At 37.5% G+C, this 20,499-nt stretch overlaps 2 protein-coding genes across 6 annotated transcripts in view; one reads left to right on the forward strand and one right to left on the reverse strand.

Moving 5' to 3' along the window:
- The first annotated feature begins 536 nt into the window (after positions 1-536).
- LOC109110865 (tyrosine--tRNA ligase, cytoplasmic) lies at positions 537-5,802 on the forward strand. The gene is made up of 14 exons (XM_042745112.1): positions 537-663; positions 972-1,042; positions 1,199-1,345; positions 1,434-1,609; positions 1,805-1,934; positions 2,500-2,580; positions 2,983-3,075; positions 3,235-3,370; positions 3,443-3,528; positions 4,070-4,205; positions 4,345-4,445; positions 4,528-4,721; positions 4,811-4,952; positions 5,048-5,802. The coding sequence occupies exons 2-14, from the start codon at positions 986-988 to the stop codon at positions 5,156-5,158; spliced, it is 1,590 nt and encodes a 529-aa protein (XP_042601046.1). The 5' UTR covers positions 537-663; positions 972-985; the 3' UTR covers positions 5,159-5,802.
- Positions 5,803-6,148: 346 nt separating this feature from the next.
- The window catches only part of kiaa1522 (KIAA1522 ortholog), a 44,677-nt gene continuing 30,326 nt past the window's right edge, over positions 6,149-20,499 (reverse strand). For 2 of the 5 annotated variants that reach the window (XM_042745107.1, XM_042745109.1), the window contains 6 exons: positions 12,965-13,117; positions 12,792-12,832; positions 11,499-11,625; positions 10,861-10,968; positions 7,098-10,697; positions 6,149-7,007 (listed from right to left, as the gene is read on the reverse strand). In XM_042745107.1, the coding sequence (XP_042601041.1) occupies positions 6,985-7,007; positions 7,098-10,697; positions 10,861-10,968; positions 11,499-11,625; positions 12,792-12,832; positions 12,965-13,117 (4,052 nt within the window). In that variant the 3' untranslated portion in view covers positions 6,149-6,984. Of the gene's footprint in view, positions 7,008-7,097; positions 10,698-10,856; positions 10,969-11,498; positions 11,626-12,791; positions 12,833-12,964; positions 13,121-20,499 lie in introns of those variants that run through there. The other 3 variants (XM_042745106.1, XM_042745108.1, XM_042745111.1) reach the window with 2 other exon arrangements.

Genomic DNA, 20,499 nt, shown 5'->3' on the forward strand with positions numbered 1-20,499 from the left:
ATTTGCTTTTTTTCCCTTCTACACACTCAGCCTCATATAATAAAATATAAAAACATTTAAAAATCTAATCTGTACAGAGAGAGGGAGCTGGCAAGGCTGGCATACTTTATTTTTTAGACAACATTTTGACTAAAACTAGATTCCATTTCACTGTGGTTTTTCTTCAGTGTCATTATTTCGTTATGAAAAATTATTAATATCGGTTTTAAAACGCGGTTTCTCAAAGTGTTATCCCATATGACCCAATTACTAAAATGTTTTAATTAAAAAAGGACAGAAACACCTCGCAATCTCAGCAGGGTCAGTGTAGGAGCTCCTCCTGGAGGTGACGGACAACAGCTCAATGGGTCGCATCTCTGTGCACTCGATTACTCTTCCTGCTGTTGAATAGCTGGACAATCGATTGTTCAGAGCTGATGCAACACTATCATTACAAAGCAAGGTATTTAAAAAATAGCTTAATAATACACATTTAGTTATATATGTCTAATATATTTCACTGATATATCCAAATATTGTTTGTAAAAAATTTTGTGTACATAAATTGATCAAACTAACTTTAATTAATAGATATATCTGAGGGGCTTTTATTATGAAACACGTGATGAAATCTTTCAAAAGGAAGAGCCTGTCACCGGCACACACGTTTCTCAGACACCACCGGTGAGATTTAATGTGAATTTATATTAAATATCTGCGCTTTTGTCATCTATTGTCACTGACATTTTATAAAGATAGTATTACGTTTTATACTTGCCTGTTTTCTGCATTGAAGTGTTTCTTTCGCTCTGTGAAATGGATAAATAAGACCGCTCATCCTCAGAGGTTCATTCATAGCACGTCATTTTAACTCAGGGCTGAATAACTGATCGTAAAAATAACAGTTTTGACACATGGCTTCTACCAGAACCACAAATTGGGTTTATCTTCGTTATTATTCATCTAAGCCTGTGATTACTCCAATCCTACAGAAGCAGCAGACATCATGGGAGAGCAGCTGAGTCCTGAAGAGAAGTTCCAGCTCATCACCAGGAACCTTCAGGTGAGAAACAGCACAGATTCACAAATTCCTTGTAACAGCTCAAAAACATATTTGAAGTATGTCTGTTGTGTTTTTGAAGATATTCATTATTTAGTATTTTTTACATGCACTGTTAATGAGGTGTCTGTTCTGTTTCTTCCACTGTTGTGTTCTCAGGAGGTTCTTGGTGAGGAGAGGTTGAAGGAGATCCTTAAAGAGAGGGAACTGAAGGTCTACTGGGGAACAGCAACAACAGGCAAACCCCATGTGGCCTACTTTGTCCCCATGTCAAAGATTGCTGACTTCCTGAAGGCGGGCTGTGAGGTTTGTCTCTGTATTGATTTTGAATTACTTGCATGGACAGTTATTCAGGGCACTGGTGTGTATAACTATTGATGCTTCTGTTCTGTAGGTGACCATCCTCTTTGCTGATCTCCATGCCTATCTGGACAACATGAAGGCTCCCTGGGAGCTGCTGGAGCTCAGGGTGCAGTATTATGAGCAGGTCATTAAGGCCATGTTGGAGAGCATTGGTGTTCCCCTTGACAAACTCAAATTTGTTAAAGGCACAGACTATCAGCTCAGCAGGTAACCGTTCCTTTTATTTAAATACTGTAGTTATAATTTCAAACACTTATAATTGACCAAATGGTTTTTAGGAAGAGATATGTTTTGTTGTCTTGTCAAACATGTTTTTCAAACATGAATATAAAGATGATGTTTGTGGATGTTATTTTTTTTTTAAGAAGGCGGCAAATGTTTTGTGTGTTTGATTTATTATAGAGAGTACACTCTGGATGTTTACCGACTGTCGTCCATGGTCACTGAACACGATGCCAAGAAAGCAGGTGCTGAGGTGGTCAAACAGGTGGAGCATCCTCTTCTGAGTGGCCTGCTGTATCCTGGACTGCAGGTATACAGATCATCATCTGCTAATATTTTCCTCATCTCTGTGGTCTTCTACAGTAGAAGGGTCGGATTTGTTTTCAATAATAATGTGAACATGGAGTCAGTTTTCAGAACCTACTTATTTTTCATATTGGTGCAAATGCAAATATACAACCCATAAAAATTATGCTGCATTTTTTTTTAATATTCTTCCACAAAATATGAAGCAGCACAACTGTTTTCAACATTATAATAAGAAATGTTACTTGAGCAGCAAATCAGCATATTAGAATGATTTCTGAACAATCATTTTAAAATAGAAAAGTTATTTTCAATTGTAGTAATATTTCACTATATTACTGGTCTAACTAATATAATAATATTTGTAAATAAATGCAGCCATTGTGAGCATTAAACTAAAACAAAAAAGTCTTACTGACTCTAAAACTGTTAAACAGTAGTGTATGGTTACTGAATGCTTATCAGTAATTCTTAGTACTTTATTCATTTATTGAAACCTTAATTTCTGGATTGGATGATTTTCTGTTCTATATTCCAGACACTGTGACATTGTTTTTCAATTCTATCAGGCACTGGATGAGGAATACTTAAAAGTAGATGCTCAGTTCGGTGGTGTGGACCAAAGGAAGATCTTCACATTAGCAGAGAAGGTACATTTTTACATATTTCTTGTTTCATAAGATGTTTTTAAACTTAATACTCACCTATACACTACTGTGTAAAAGAGGCACAATAGATGCTATTCCTTTTTTCTTCTTTTGCAGTTTTTGCTTTAGCTTGCCAGTAGGAAATACAAAAAATCGAACTTGATTATTGTATTTGTAGAAAGACGTTTAAAAATGTAAAGTTGGTATTTTATACTTATACACTAAAGCAAAAAATATAAAGTCTTAAATGTTTTTGTGAAGCCTCCGATGCAATGAGTGGACCGAATAATGTGTGAATCAAGCTTTCTGTCATGATATTATACTGATTTGATCCCAGTGAACATATGGGTATGTTTGCTGGATAGATTTAGTTTTTTAGAATGGTTGTTTTCTCTTTTTTTGCAGTATCTGCCCTCTCTTGGGTACACCAAACGTATCCACATGATGAACCCAATGGTGCCTGGACTGACGGGGGGCAAGATGAGCTCCTCTGAGGAGGTACGTTACCATCTACACCATCAAGAATGCTGCAAGATAAAGATTCACAATCACATTCTTTGATTCTGCAGGATGGGATAATGGCGTATGCTGTTGTATTCCAGGTGTCGGGTTGATGCGCTAAGATTCATCATTCTCAAACTTTCATATCTGCTACAGGAATCCAAGATTGACCTGCTGGATAAGAACCAAGAGGTGAAGAAGAAGTTAAAGAAGGCCTTCTGTGAGCCTGGAAATGTGGAGAATAATGGAGTTCTGTCCTTTGCCAAACACGTGCTTTTCCCTCTGCAATCAGGTGAGTTCAGGCAAAAAATAATCATTTTGGAAGTGTAAATATCTAGTGCTTAATGATGTGCTCTGTTTTTTGAGTTTGTGATTAAAAGAGATCCTAAGTGGGGAGGTGACAAAGTCTACACAGACTATGAGGAAGTGGAGAAGGACTTTGCTGCAGAGGTATCTAAACAATACTTATATTTACTTGATGGGATAGTTCACCCAAAAATTAAAATTATCATTAATTACTCACCCCCATGTAATTTCAAACCCATAAGACCTTTGTTCATCTTCAGAACACAAATTCTTTCTGAATTTCTGACCCTGCATAAACAGCAACACAATTGACAAGTTCAAGGCCCAGAAAGGTAGAAAGGACATTGTTAAAATAATCCATGTGACATCAGTGGTTGAACCGTAATGTTATGCTTCATAAAATTACAGTTGAACCACTGACTATTTTAACGATGTCCTTACTACCTTTCTGGGCCTTGAGTGTGGTAGTTCCCTTGCTGTCTATGCTGGGTCAGAAAGCTCTTGGATTTCATCAAAAATATCTTAATTTGTGTTCGGAAGATGAACTAAGGCCTTGGTACGACATGAGGGTGATTAATTAATGACAGAATATTCATTTTTGGGTGAACTATCCCTTTAATGTATGAAAAACACATAAATCGAGTTGAGCATTATATGTTGAGCTCCTGCATTGCTTACCCTGCAGCAAATCCATCCCGGTGACCTGAAGGCTTCAGTAGAGTTGGCTCTTAACAAACTGTTGGACCCCATCAGGAAGAAGTTTGAGACCCCAGAGTTGAAGAAACTGACAGCATCAGCTTACCCAGAGCCCTCCAAAAACAGTGAGTGAAAATACACATTATCTGGAAACATAATCACTGACACTTATGGACCCATTTAACATTGCTTCTTCAAGTTTTAAGACAAGGATGAATTTGCACATCCATTTACACATAAGTTGAAATTGTCATTGCTTCACAGAAGGAGGAGCAAAGGGAAACCCTAAACAAACCGTAGATGAAGAGGAGGTCATCCCATCTAGATTGGACATCAGAGTTGGCAAAGTCATCAGTGTAGAAAAGGTAGAGAAAGCCAGCTATAATTTTATGAGTATTTTTTTCTAGTAAAAGGATGTTTAAATAACCTTGTTTCTTAACCTGTTAGCATCCAGATGCAGACTCACTTTATTTAGAGAAGATTGATGTGGGAGAGGAACAGCCACGGACTGTAGTGAGTGGACTGGTGGCCTACCTCTCACAGGAGCAGCTTCAGGACCGTCTTGTTGTGTTGTTATGCAACCTGAAGCCCCAGAAGATGAGGGGGATTGAATCTCAAGCCATGCTGCTCTGCGCTTCAATGTTAGTAGGGCTGATGCACTGTAATTTCATTCAGTCAGCTAAGTTCTTATAGTAAAATACTTATACTTTCTAAATGTGATGGTCTTCAGTGAGGGAGAGCCCAGGAAAGTGGAGCCTTTGGATCCACCAGAAGGATCAGCACCAGGAGACCGTGTTTATGTAGAAGGGTATGAATCAGGCAAACCAGATGATGAATTGAAACCAAAGAAAAAGGTGTTTGAAAAGTTGCAGGTATGTGAGTTTTATATCTTTGTACTCAAAGATTCATATTAAAGTGTCACTGTGTCTTATTCTTGGTTGTGTGTTTATCTGTCTGATCTCTTCAGGTGGATCTGAAGATCTCAGACGAGTTTGTTGCACAATGGAAAGAGCAAAATCTGACGACCAAACTAGGACAGATCACCTGTAAAACACTGAAGGGTGGAAATATTAGCTAGTTGTCTTCACCATTTCTCTCAAAATCCTCAAAGCTAGAGTTCCCATGACATCCCAGTATCCCTGTGACAAGTACACAGTGTCAGGTATTGCTCATCATAGCCATCCAAAACTGTTAACTGATTTTAATGGAGAAGCAAATGGTTATAATGACATTATTTAATTTCAACTGTCCTATTTAGCCATTTCAACCTGTAAATTATCTAATAGAACATGATTACTGCAGCAAAATCCATATGGGTATCGTCTGTGCTTTACATTGCATGTATTGCCATCAAGGATGTTTTATACAAAGTACTGCAGTGAATAATGTCATGCTCATTTGTTTGAGTAACAAATGAAGATTCTTGCAGGATTTCATCTGTTATCCTTAAACTCAGGTCCTCCTGTTTCGCCATGTCTGGAACTAGATCATTGCTTATAATGGTCAGTCTCCAGTCTGACAATATTCAAACTATTTAATCATCAGTGGAAACGGTTCAGACATGGACAGTCTATATACTCAATAAACTGTTGTGGATACATATTTTAGCATTAGTTAGCTTAATTCACAGAGAAACATATGGAATTTCACGTAATAAAACATTCAGAACTCATCTGATGTTAACCAAATACGTTGAAATAAACAACAAATATTCATAACTGATTCATTTGCTATATGTCTTGATGGAATGATGATGGAAAAATCTTTGAACGTACTTTTAGAGTTTGATCTGCTGAAAAGATATATTTAAATATATGAACCTGACAAATCTTTGGGAGCCTATTTTAAAACATTGCCATATGAGCAATACAATTTAATTATTGATTAAAGATTAAGGAAACTATAATTTACTTATTGTGTTGTACAATATATAAAAAAGTAGGATTTGCAGATAACATCCCTTGAAAACTAAACATAGTGGTATGTGGGGATTATACATGATGTTACAAATGTATGGCTGTCGGTAATGTTGAAAAGCACATGGAAGTTAAAAACAGTCAAAACAAGGTAAATCTATAAATATCTTTAATGCATATTTATTTTTAAAACAGTGTAGTAGTTCTGTTCACTCCTCCCTTAAAGTAAATAGCTACTAAAGTATTTGTGTATGTATATTTTTACATAAATTTTAGAGGGACCATCAGTCAATACTCTTATCTGTTTGCTGGTTTTAAAAGAAATGCAGCATTTAGCTAACAAAGTGCTTTAATCTAATATAACGTAAATGCGTAAATGTGTATATGTTTAGCTATAGTCAGCATACTGCAAAATTCATGGAAGGTAACAGATGGTTCTGTACATGTATAATTACACATTTGCTGAAAGCAAATTCTGCAAGTTGACTGCAGTAGCACTAAAACTTTTACAACTGTTAGTAGAATTTCATTAAAAGCTAGTAATCAATCTGTGTGCTTAGGCATATTTGTATGTCCAAAAAAAAAAAAAAAAAAAAAAAAAAATCTTGTAACAGGTTTTGACTTTTTTTTGCGCCAAGCAGTGATTACTACCACTAGTGACCAATAGATGTCAGTTCAGTCTTGCAGTCATTAGCTTTATTTTTAAAGTCCACAATAAACTAAAAGGACTTTTCCCAGAGCAGACAAACTCATTTAGAAAAATACTTGAAAGCTGTAATAAAGCTATTGTATAAAACCGATTGGGGAAAAGCTTTCTGCATACATTTTAAGGCCATTTCTCCAGGCTAAGGCTTTTAAGACAGCTGTGGTATCCATGGATCCTTGAACAAGATCTGTCTTGGTCTTTCATCACTTGCTTTGTCCTCTTGTTTTTCCCATACTGTGACTAAACAGTCCAATCAAAACTCAACTCGTGTGTCCTGACTCTTCAACATGCAGTCTCTGTACTTCCTGAAAAAGAAATATAATTATAATGATCATTTGCATGGTTCTGTCTGTATTTCATGCACGAACTAAAATAACCAGTGAATGCTTCCTTACTTGCTTGCTTCTGGTTTCCTAATGATTGTGCTCGCTGACCAGCAGGATGCACTTGATCACTTTGCCCATTAACTTCAACCCTCGTTATTTGTTTATTTGTCAAGATCTCAGTCTTATCTGGTGTTGCATTCTCTGTCTTATTGGGAAGATTTGTTCCATGCACTGGTTTCTTAGCAACAGGTGGCGGGACCTTAATTGGCTTTTTTGTCCCATTTGTAACCATTGTCTTGGCTTGGTCAGAAACCTGCATTATCTCAGCTGCAAGACTTTGCTGGAGGCTTGCTTGGACCTCAGGAGAAGTAGGCGTTTCAATGACAACTTTCTTTGTACTTTTTGAGAAGATAAAGCTGGCTGTAGATGCAGGGGACTTGTGTAAGTCACAGCCATCTGGTGTTTTAGGGGATGGCACAGGTGAACTAGCACTACTATTTGAGGAAATGCGCAGATTGAGCATTGCAGGTACTCCACTGGAGGACATTGCAGCAGTCTTCATACGTATGGCCTCTTGAAGACGCATGGATGGGACTGTGGCTGGAGCAGGAGATGACTTAGCAGGTGAGTTGGACTTCAAGGTCAAGGATTTGCGAATAGGTTTTTGTGGCGTTGCTTGACTAGTAATACTGTGATCCTCATTTGTTGTAGCCTCAGTGCTTGGTTTGGTATCATTGTTAACTTGATCTTCACCTACATTTACAGATCTTAGTCGAACCATCTGAAGCAAGGAAGGTGTGACAAGGGGAATGTTGGCATCCTCCTTTGAAATAGGTGTGCTTTTGTGACGACAAAGCAGATCTTTGCTCCGGCTGTCTTTGTTTATGAGGCTCAATTGCCTTCGGAAGTTAACAGTGGATTGGTCTTCCACTGGAAGTGGAGGTGCAAGTGGCACATTAGTGGAATCTGGTTGGGTATCAAGTGATGTTTGCTCAGATGAATCTTGTGCTGACAAAGTTGGCATTTCCTCCCCATGTACAAGTTCATCTGGTAAAAGAGAGGACATACAAGTAGGATCTACAGTTTCCATGCAACCTTTGTCCACAGAGAAGTGTGAGACATTGTTACAAGGCTTATCTTCTTGCCTGTCCTCCATATCATTTTGTACAGTTCTTGCTGGCAGAATGGTCTGTATTTTGGAGTCTTGGCCTGGACTGCTAGCCATATCTGAGGCATTAGATGACCTCAATTCTATATTGTCCTGCTGTTCACAGGACTCTTCATGGCAATTGACAGATACCTCCGAAAGGGGCTCATGGATGAACGAGGGAGGTGGTGGGGGGAAGTCAAGTTCATCTTGTTCCTCAAACATCAAGTCAGTTGATTCTTCCATTGGTGGTGGTGGTGGAGGCCAAGAAGTCTCCAGATGAGTCACCTGTTCCTCTGATTCTTGCTTCTGTTCCTCTTCATCAGATGGTGGTATAGACCCTGTGGAGGCTGACGTCTTTTTAGTAGGCGGTGGTGGAGGGTGGTGTTCCGGAGGTGGAGAAGGAGGAGGAGAAATGCCATTGACCTCAGGTACTTCTATGCCGAGAGTTTGCAATTGTTTATGATTGAGAATGTCCTTAACAATGCAGTTTCCTTTGTTCTCCTCACTGTTTTCATCATTCCTTCGGGTGCATGTTGTGCTCACAATTTCAGGACTTGTTTTGACTTGTGACAGCATACTTTGATCAATTTTGATAGTTGGTACCTTTGTTGTAGGGAGTATTTGGCTTCCTTTTTCCTTTTGATCCTCTACAGTTCTCTGATCTTGCGTATGAACGTTGTGGTTGACCTCTGTAGGGATTTTTGTACTTTTTAGTTCATTCAGCACATTGTGTAATGTTGAGCTTTCATTATGCCTCAAATCTGGAGGTTCTGCCATCATTTGTTCGTGCATTTGAGATGAAATAGACTCATTTTGTTCTTTTACAGCTTCTTTGTTCTCCAGTTGGGTACCTGACTTCATTTCTTCTGTTGTATGTAGCTTTGGGATCATTTGTTCAGTGATTTGTATGGAATTTGTGTTTTGATTTTTACCTATTAATGACTCTTTTTGCTGTTTTTGAAGCTGATGTAACCTATGGGGGTTTGGACCTGGGCCACATAATAGTTCAAGTGTGCGTTTATTGTGAATCCAGGTTTCAGGGGGTGGGGGAGATGGGGCTTTTACCTTGGGTGGAGGGGGAATGTTGAACAGTTCCCTATGGGGAATAGTTGGGTGTGTCAGTGTCACCTTGTTTTTCACTGTTGTAACATTTGGGGAGCACTTTAATGGCTCTGATGGAGTGGTGTTGGTTTGAATGTCACGATGTGCTGTGTCTGATGTGACTGAAGATAGAGATGTCATTGATGAAGAGACTGAAACCACCGGCGAGTTCCGTACACCTATTCTCTCAGGCTTTGAAGGCTGAACTCTTCTCTTTCCAGGTGAGGAGGGACTGACCTCTTTAGGGGAATGTGTAGGTGTCCCACTTTGGCTTGAGTATCCACTCGAAGGAGACAAAGTCCTATCAAATTTGTTTTCACCAGATTCTTCTCCAGTTTTCTGTGGGGATGAGTTACCCGATCTGACATGACTTCTAGTTAAAGCTTGATCAGGACTAAGTGGGCTGCATTCTCTTGATGAGTTGAGTATAGAAGAATGGACAGAACTCTTTTCATTATTGGTGGACTGCTGGTCTTTTGGACCACTAAGATCTCTACCTGTTTGCCCATCATCTGGGGCCATATTTTTGAGACTTTTTATGTCTGCCAGTTCCCTTGATCTCCACTTAAGTTTTTCATGGTGGAGGGAATAGGTTCTCTGAGGTGGTGCTGGTGGCAATTTTGTCTTCATTACAGAAAGACTACGAGAGAATGAATGGCTGTTTCTGACGTTTTCCCCTGCTTCACCCATCTCCCTGTGGTCTAGTCTATGATTTGTACCGTTACTGTTAGAGCTTTTACAACTGCTTGAGCTTGTCACCCTTGCATCCTTTGGAATTAAATCCGAAACTTCTTTGGTGCTGTCAGGAACAAATGTTGGTAGACACTTTGCTTTTGAAGAGATTGTGGAGGAGTTGGAGACGATCGTCTCAGATGATTGGGAATGGCTTCTGCTAGTGGTAGTTGGATGTTTATTTGTGCCACCTCCAGATCGTGAAGAAGCTGGACTAGCTGATGCTAAACTACTCTTGCTAACTGTACTTGTACTGCGGCGGCTGTGATCATGATTAATTTCAATGATATCTATTGCAGCAGGCAGAATTGCGTTTGGAATAATCTTAGATAAATAAGTTGCCTGTGGCGAAATAGACATAACAGGACCTTGAGGCTCATGCAGGAAAGAGGAAGTGGTCATCCCTGGCACAGCAAGAGACTTTGGCCTCTGTGTAGGGCATGCTCCTATACCAAGCTTTCGGTTTAACTCATCTTGGTAGACAGAATGGATGTGGTTTATTAGAAACTCCTCATCTCTTGATGTCTGAAGAAGCTCGATGTTCTGCAGGTGTACACGAGCCCCTTCATGATTTACTGAAGGAAGCTCTCCATCAATTGTTGGGATGACCACTCTGCCACAGGAATCATCTTCACTGTCATGTTCTCCATTTGGACGCTGCTGCAGTATAGTTCCTCTTGCCATATCTTTAATAGAAATAAAACAAAGTAATGTCATTCTTCTATTTTAGGCATAACAGTTTGTGTTATCTCATATATCTGTCATTACCATTTTAGTTGCTGTTTTAAGGTATGTCATGCTAAAAAAAACTATTTTCTTAATATTTAAAAATAACATAGTTTTACATGCCCAGTTCTTTTTGGACTTCTTGTGGTATGCCCATTATAGTTGTTCTTCTACTTCTCCTCTTGGTCTTGTCCAGTCGTTTAACTGGGTTCAAGGGTTTAAATGTGGAACCTAAAGGGAGTGGTACAACATACAGAGATTGAATACAAAGAAAGAAAAATGTATCATGCGATTTTCTTCAGTTTCTTTCAGTTTCATAGTTCACCCAAAAATTAAAATTCTGTCATTAATTAATGATGTCACATGGACTATTTTATCGATGTCCTTGCTACCTTTTTGGGTCTTGAACATGGTAGTTCCCTTGTTGTCTGTGCAGGGTCAGAAAACTCTTGGATTTCATCAAAAATGTCTTAATTTGTGTTCCAAAGATGAACAAAGATCTTACAGGTTTGGAACCACATGAGGGTAAGTGATTAATGACAGAATTTAAATTTTTTGGTCAACTAACAAACAAGTTTAATATTTAATCTTAACTTAATATTAATCTTTTTTTCTTTTTTTACCAAATGTATGACTTTGTGTTTGCATTGCCTCACTACAATGCAGATTATAAGTGTGGCAAACGAGTGCACTGTTAAACCTGAAAATGCTTTAGAGGGAAAAAACAAAAGAGGTAGTATGTGCAACTAAGCATTGTATACCTTGACGTGTAAGCACTGGACGTGAGGAGACTGCTGAGACAGTTGACACTGAAATGACGGAGTGTCCAGCAGTGCTATCAGTCTCAAGTGATTCATCTCTTTCTTTTGAGCTTGTATCTTCCTCTGGCTGTGGAGAAATGGAGGTCATCAGTAAATTGTAAGTGATCCATTAAAGGTTCAGTTTATGCATATAAGTTTACATTTTAAAGAGTTAAAGGGATACTCCACCCCAAAATGAAAATTTAGTCATTAATCACTTACCCCCATGTCGTTCCAAACCCATAAAAGCTTTGTTCATCTTCGGAACACAATTTAAGATATTTTGGATGAAAACCTGGAGGCCTGTGACTGTCCCATAGACTGTAAATAACAGTGTCAAGGTCCATAAAAGGTATGAAAGTCATCATCAGAATACTCCATCTGTCATATGAACCTACAATAACACTTATATTAAGCTAACGAAACAATTCAACTAATCCAATAAAACAAAAATAACGACTTTATTCAATAACTCCATATCAAAATATCCCCTCTGTTTCTCACCACATAACCCTAATCTATTTATGCTCTTCTGTATCATCCGCGCCACAAGGATGCACTGTTTCTACGTGTATTTAGCTTTGATTTGAAATAAAACATAGAAACATCTCCTTGTGGCAGATTAAGTATTCTGACGACGACTTTCATACCTTTTATGGACCTTGACAATGTTATTTATTTGGCAGTCTATGGGACAGTCTCAAGCCTCCAGGTTTTCATCCGAAATATCTTAAATTGTGTTCTGAAGACTAACGGAGCTTTAACGGGTTTGGAACAACAAGGGGGTAAGTGATTAATGACAAGATTTTCATTTTGGGATGGAGTATCCCTTTAAGTGATTGAATGAATAGGATGCAAGATAGGGCCTGCATTAAGTTGACAAAAAAAAAAAAAAAAAAAAAAAAACCTCTTGGTGGTAACTCCCTTAAATTTACAATTAAAGTTTATCCTCAGGGGTTTGTTGGAACCAGGCCCTAAAAATGTAAGTAATTAAAGTTTTATGACTCTGTTTTAATGATTTTATTGGTTAGATACAGTTGAAGTTCAACAGGTCAGAACTGCCAAAATATTTTATTTGTTTAAACCGAACAGCTTTTTATGCTAATCTAATTCTATGTTGGAATAATCTATTGTCTGATATACCAAGAAAAAAGGAGTTTTAATACTTTCTAAAAAAAGCAGAATGGGATCCTAAAGTATACCATATTTGTGGAAATTGGCATGGATATTGATATATAATCTTTGAAGGCTTACCACAGTCTGATCTTCCTGAAAGTCCACTCCATTTTTGTTCTCTGCATGGAAGAAAGACTGAGTGAGGTGCACCAGAAAACACAGTTATACGTTAGAAGGCCAAACTGTGAGCAGTGCATTAAGGTTGTCATAGACCAGTGTTTGGTGTAACAAAAGATGGGCATAAGGCTCACCCTCCTGTTGTAGTATCTTCAGTCCTTCCCGGGCCTCAGTATGCAGGTCTTCCAGGTACTGCGGTCTGCTTCCCTGTATGAACACATTCTCCTGGTAGTGCTGGGAGGCTGTGTAGTGTACAGTCAGCTTTCTTGGCTCATTCTGCTTTTGGCCTGCTAAAAATAGAGGGAAGGGAAAGGTATTGTTATTCTCAAAAAAAATGGATGTAGTCATTCTCCCAAACATGCAGAATAAGATTATCAAATTGCAGCCGGTTTTCAGGGAGAGTTTAAGAAAAGTTTCTTCCAAATCAAATCAAAATAGTTATGCATAAGCAAGACATCTTTGCTAAAGGCACAAAAGGTCAACATTTACAAATTAACCCTTTCATTTTGAAAATTTGAAATATGACTGATTGAAGTTTTCCGCACACCCGTTTTGTGAATGAGGTGCAGTCAAGTGCTCTAACTATGCCCATTCTTTCTCTATCCAACAGCAACACCTGCCAAAGCTGGCAGCTAATTCTAGTCAGATTTTGATTGTAGATTTCCAACATAGTAATGGACTTCACACTCATGCTGTGACAAGGTAATCTCTTCTGATCTTTAATTCCTTGAAATACCAGATTACCCTTTGCTTTCCTCTGTTTAACATATGGCAGCACAAGAGCCTCTGCATTCACAGGAACAACTTGTCTTGTCTTTCTTTAAATATTTAGTCAGTTTCATTCTGAAATCACCCAGTCAAGTATTTGTTTATAACCCAACAAGACCAAGCTGAGGAACTCATATAAATAGTCTAAACAAGGGCAATGCACCTAAATTTCAGTAGTCATTATACAGCACTTGTTCTTGTTAGCAGATTTCCTAGAAAATCTGATAATCTGGATTTCATTTTCAAATATCTATTATTGGCAAATTTATTCGTAAAACATGCAAGCATTGCAAACATCAAAGCACTATGAATTACCTTAGTGGCCTTTGTGTCTGACTTGCACTGAGACTCACTGTTAACCTTACAAAAGAGAGAAACCAGACACTTGAGGGTGGCCTATCGTTAGACTGGGGTACTCTCAAAGGAACAGTGAGAAGCCTACTTGTACCCCTATCATCTTCCTTGCGTACCTCCTGAGAGCCTTAAGCTACTGGGCATGAGATAACAACAGTTTTGATACTTCTGAAAGGCACTGCAAAACAGAGTTATTGAGAGTGTTTTAGGACAGGGACTTTCCCTTTAACGAGATCTTCTCCTCAGTCTCTTAGCCATTTATGCAAATTTCTAACTGTTCACTCAGTATCAACTTTTAAGCTTCTTGTATAGTACACCCCATAGGGGGTGTCAGGTGTCCTGGCACTGACTACAGGCATTTTGGTACAACAGAAAGTCAAAACACACACTGTAGGCAAGTGAACTGTATGAGCCCTTTTTGCAAGTTATTCAAGTTAAAGGAATGTTCCATGTTAAATATAACTCGGTTCGTAAAAACATTAGCTGTGTACTTTATACTCCATTATACAGCAATTATTCCAACGTTATCTCTCTGCCAATTCGTACATATTTTTCAAGGTGGCTAATTCGTAGGAATTCGTAATTCCTCACTCGTATAATTTTCTGTGATGGTTAAGCTTAGGGGCGGGGTTAGGTGTGGTCCTTCTTACGAATTCCTACAAATTTGTTACCACATAAAATACATAAATCTTTTCACAGATTTGTAAAAATTAGTCACCTTTTCAAATATTTGCTGTGAGATCGGGTTCACCAATTCAACAGACTTTAATTTTTAAGTGGATTTCAGTCAATACATTTCATAGGTTTGATTTTAAAATTGAGACAAGTGTTTATGAAGCTAAACTTGCATTTAACCTGAAACATTTGGTTCCTTTGGTTAATTTTAAAGGGGTCCTATTATGCTCTTTTACAAAGTCTTCATTTTGTTTTGGGGGTGTACTAGAAAAGGTTCTCATTCTAGGTTCAAAAACACATTATTTTTCACATATTTTACATTATTACAATACCTCTCTCCACAGTCTGGCATGAACGGCTGGAATAGTTCCTGTATCAAATGAAGGCCCGCCTTCTGGAATACGAGATGTGCTGTGATTGGTTAGCTGGGCCAGTGTGTGCTGTGATTGCTTAGATGGGCCAATGTGTATTGTGATTGACAGCACTCGGCACCTGCCTCTTACCATAGCTGCCTGCTTCAGTGTAATAACTGCGTCAAAATCAAATCAATTTGAGCGTGATTTAAACCTGGATGATTGTAACCACTCTAAGTTTGTCTGTCTTGGGAAACACTAGTGCGTCTTCGACATAATGATAACACTCGTTGCCTTCTCTAGTGCAGCTCAACCAGGTCTCGTCCCATTCGTCGATCTTTGTGATGTCACAAATCCGGTCGTTCGTTGTAGTTTTTGAAAAGCGATTTCTGTTAAATAAAATATCTCCTTTTGAACTGGACTTTGAGCTTTGTAACTCTGCAGATCTTTTTTATGCTCAAACAGCAACATTACAGACTAACTAAAGTTGAAAAAGTGAAAAAGCATAATACAGTAGCACCCCTTTAAGAGTGCTAGATGAAAACAAACATTTACAAACAATGTACCCTAGTATAAAGGTATACTGTTAAAATGAAATTAAGCGTCTATTGAACTGAACGTGGCTCCTGACCTTGTTACCTCAGGTATGAAAAGCCAAAGTTTACTAAAAATAATTATCTCCATCTCTTTGGACACATTAGTTTTGAGTCTGTAAATTCATTATGACCATTTCATTGCACAAGTCCCTCAGAGTTGCCAAAATTTTAAGCAAAAAGAAGCCACCTGTTACATTTACTTTCCATCAACTTTTAATAAATACAACTGAGAGTAGCCAATACCTTTACAACATTTGTTAACACCAGTCTAGAAAAATTAACGAGAATAATCAAGACTCACTATAGAGAGAAAATATATAAAAACTTGAAAATTCTTGAGAACCAGCAGAAATATTTATGTTTGAAGGTGAATAATCAATCACCTATAAATTCATGAATCTACTCACCCTTCTTCTTGAAGATTGACAACAGAGAAAGAAAGGTTTTACTAATGAAGACCACCATGTCTATCTTGAGATAACAGTCCAGGAAGAGAGCATTGTAGTTTGAAAGTGTCTTTTATTTGAATGATACGAGAGAAACTCTTTCACCAAGCAGCATCATGACTAACTCTCCACTTCTTCGGCTGCAGACTAACTGATGTCAACTAGCTGTCTCCCGTGAAGGATAATCAGGTTGGACACAATGAGATCTACTGTGTGCCACCAATCCTCCAGCTGCCCTGATCTTTCCCACCCCTTCATCTCCCCGCCCCCCTTGCCCCGGCTTTTGTCAGCATCTTACTGAGTGGTGTCCCCCAACGTGTTGGCTGGTTTCCTCCATTGTGGACTGAATTTGGGATTCGCCTTGACAAGGGAGCCTGGCTAATCTGCCACCCTTAAAATCTGATTGGAAACATGCCACACTCAGATTAGAGCATCTGCTCCATGATTTGACCCATAGTAAACATCATAAACAGTAAACAGAAATAGACTTCTTGATATACATATAGGCAGGGACTGTGTCTAGAATCAAATACTTCATTTAAAGTGTTGACTAGTACTGGTGTGTTACATAAACTACTGAGCAAAGCTGATGATCCATGTGATTCAAATTGCAAAGGCCTTGTGTTTTAGCAGGTAACTTTGTTTACCCAAAACAGAACTTTCTGCTGCTCATTTTCAAAATTCAGTTACTCAAACTGTTCTAAACCTGTAACGCACTAAAGGAGATGTTCTGAAAAGTTCATGCTGCTTTACTCCATACAATGAAAGTATGCATACAAAGCTCCAAAAACATAAAAATATCATAAAAGTCCATGACTCATGCAGTATTTTGCAAGACTTTTGAAGCCATGTGATAGCATTCTGATATTTGAAACTTGTACACTTCTATTATATGGAAAAGAACTGTGTTCTCAGATTGTTTGTATATTTGTATATTTATCATGGTGTTCTAACTACATATCTTGGAAATTATTAAGTAGTTTCTTAAAAACAATGCAATGAGAGGTTTAATTACAGCTTTATGTATTAGAGAAGAGATAAGCAAGAACAGCAGATGTCAGAAACCATTTTAATTGATTATTTGGGGTTTAGAGTAACATAGCCACTACTTGGTATATTTTGTACACCTCTGCAGGGGTTGCAGCCTGGTTTTGGCACTGAATAGAGACTCGAGTGGAGTTGGCTTAGAATTATGGGCGTTACTTCAAACCGAGACAGAAAGGTCACTATTTCGGGTGGATGTTAGATGTATCTGCATGTTGAATCATATCTCAACTCTTTGAGATGTTTGAGAGGTGAGCTATTATGTTACTAAGCAGTTGATTATTTTTTCATCTTTTTCTTGTTTCAGTCTGTCATTCAGATTGCACTCAGTCTACCAACTGCCTGTTGTTCAATTCCAGAAATCCCATTAATATTTAGCAGAAGAGCCAAAAGACACCATCTGGCACATGGTGTGAGATGAGGGTTGATGCATGCCTTTAAACCACCACCAGACGCTCGAGTTTCTTTACACTCAAGCTTTTGAATTCCTAGATACACAGGAAACAAATGATACATAGGCCATTTAATGATAAATTACAGAAGCATCACCTAAACAATCAGATGACTTGCCTATTAGCTACTGGCTAAAATGAAGTAAATTTAATTAAGTAAAATTATTTTTTATTATTATTATTGTTTAGATTTTTTTTTTTAGCTTTTATTTTTATTTTAGTTTTAGTTTGTTTAGTTGCTAAGGCAATTTTTTTTAAGTGTACGTTTTTATCTAATATTTTATTTTACAAAATGTATATTTAATTTGATTTAATATTTATATTATATTTTTATACATTTATATATATTTTTTAAATAAAAATAATGTTCCATAAAGTCCACCAGGTGGTGGTACAGGATGTCTCTGTTGCAATGTCTGATAGATCTGATTCACTAATTAACATCTCTCCTAAAGTTTCCAAAACATTCCTAGATCCACTTAGTGCAGAAAAGTTGAACTGACAGAGACCAGAGCTGAAACTGGGAATATATTCTTGTGTGTGTGTGTGTGTGTGTGTGTGTGTGTGTGTGTGTGTGTGTGTGTGTGTGTGTGTGTGTGTGTGGTATAGAAGGTATAGAAAGGTATGTAATTGATTACAGTAAACCAAAAAATTATTCAGCTAGTAAATTTAAGTACAAAATTATAGAATAACAAATTAGCTCAACCAGTTACCAAGCAATGCTTAATTTTGTTCAGTATGTGGTGTAAAAAGTTAACATTAGCATGAAAACAGGGCCGTAGCCAGGGTTTTAAAATTACCGAGGTCTTTTTTTTTTTCACTGAACTGCATGTGCTAGGGCTGTCAAATTACAATTAGAATTCTGAATATTAATCTAATTTAAAATAAAAATCCACATTCAAATGCGAAAACTGTATCCGAATTTACCGCACCCTCTTGTAGCCACAGGAGAAAAAAGCTTTTTCCCCTAAATGAAATTATGACTTTTACATTTAAATATAACTTGAATACTATTAATAATATTTAAGTATAAAATAAATTTTTAGTTTTTCAGCCATTTTGACAGCCATAATGTTTGCATTTTAAGAGGAAATAATTAAAGGCCAAACATTTGGATGACAATTGAAAACTATGTCAGACTCAGCTTTGATTGATAGTATTTTCATTTTCATCTTTGTCAGTGAACAAAGTAAACAAATGGTCGACTAATATTTAGGTTTTATTAATCATTTCATTATTCAAGTTACTTTATTAAAGGCTACCAGGAAAGCTACATAATTAAGTTTAATAAATTCACAATAGGCCTACAGTATGTGCCCATTCAGTATTAATCACATGCCTAATATATGATGAAAACGGCTTATATTGTTTCGTGTCCCCTCACACTGACAATTACGAATCACATTACATGAATCACGTCAATTCAAAATGGTGAAATTAGACAAGTTTATTAGTTTACATTCCTGATTTTTTGTCAGTTGTTTAACATACATATAAAACGCCTGTTTGTTGCAACTCATAATTACATTTTCAATAGATTGTCTGACTGCAGATGGATAGAGAAACATTTTTAGTTCAGAAGTTGTTGTTCTGAGTTTCCCAAAAAGCAAGTCACCTTGTTCTCATAACCCAGAACTATTCTCAACACTCTCTCAGATGACTGTTCTCATATAAACTGAAAGTTTTTGTGTCTGTATGTGAGTTTGTGTTTATATATAGGTGTGCATGCATATTGTACTATCGCCTGTAGGTCTGAGAACAAAGAAAATTTGAAACTAGAATATACTTTAAAAATTTCTATCCACCACCCACTGAGACTATGTACTTATACAGTAGTTACTTATAAACGTGGGATCGTTTTGCCCTGGGGCTTTCAAAGGAGGGCGTACTCTTTAACATCTGACTCAATCTGCGATAAACACCAATAGAAGGTTAATGTACCTTGCAGCTGTTTTAGCTTTTATTTTCCACATTTTTCCATGACTGCTTTTGTGTTTGATCATAGGTAAGCTTCAACCAAACAATGCACATTAGCCATGTGAAATCTTCCATAAAAGTTGTATAAATGTCTAAAAATTAGCATTCTTTGTTACTATTATACACCCACAGAATTACAGTAGTTTGACTTTTGCCAACAAGTACGTCAACTGTTGACTTATATTTATTTAATTATATGCTATAGTTGGTTAAGCGTGACTAACCGAGTCCTGCCCCAGATATCAGACCCAAATCTCCCGTCCTGACAATGGGTTGCTTTCATAAAACTGCCTCTGTGTTGTTTTCAAGGAATCTGACCAAACGACTGGAGGAGATGATACTGATGTGCTAGGGCATCTTCTCAATGTCTCAGCAGATGATGAGGCGTTTTTCCTCAGCTCTGCTCCCCTCCCCTCCTGATCATCTGGTTAATTTTAGAGCGCCCTGCAGTGCACCACCTCAAGTCATTAGTGCCAGGAAGCCAGAGACAAGTTTATTTTATTGGCTGTGATGGAGTTTGCATCTATCAGTGTTTACAAGTCCCTTGAAGCATCTATAAATCTTCTGTACAAAAAAACACTGTGTGTAATAGTCCTTTCCCCCTGCCTGAAAGCTTCATCAATACTTACTAATAATAGCAAGAGGGGTTGAGAAGCATGCAGGGTTTATTCTGCAGGTGTTACGATGTTTGAGGTGGCTCTCATTCTATCAGACACATTCTTCCATACAAAATTTACAATAGCCACAGAAGTTAGTAGACAATTAAAGTGTGCTTAAAATGTATGAATATGTCACTGCAATAGAGAGAAAAATAGCAAATCAAGCGGCTTTTGTTTTAAAGAAATGCAGCACAAGAACTCCTTTCAAGCAAAGTATTTAATAAAAAGATTGGGACGCCATGATTTTTGAAAAAAAAAAAAAATGGCTACCCAAGACTGTAATATACACACTGACGCATGGGTTATTTGAGTGTGTAGTGTAGAGGAAAATTAGTATATTTATAT

Source organism: Cyprinus carpio, chromosome B19 (genome assembly GCF_018340385.1).
Source record: "Cyprinus carpio isolate SPL01 chromosome B19, ASM1834038v1, whole genome shotgun sequence".
NCBI lineage: Eukaryota > Metazoa > Chordata > Actinopteri > Cypriniformes > Cyprinidae > Cyprinus > Cyprinus carpio.

Excerpts from the sequence above, each read along its gene's own strand:
- LOC109110865 (XM_042745112.1), top strand. The coding sequence starts at position 986 with ATGGGAGAGCAGCTGAGTCCTGAAGAGAAGTTCCAGCTCATCACCAGG. Across the intron at positions 1,610-1,804 it reads ACAGACTATCAGCTCAGCAG|AGAGTACACTCTGGATGTTT; the intron begins GTAACCGTTCCT and ends GATTTATTATAG. Across the intron at positions 2,581-2,982 it reads TCTTCACATTAGCAGAGAAG|TATCTGCCCTCTCTTGGGTA; the intron begins GTACATTTTTAC and ends CTTTTTTTGCAG.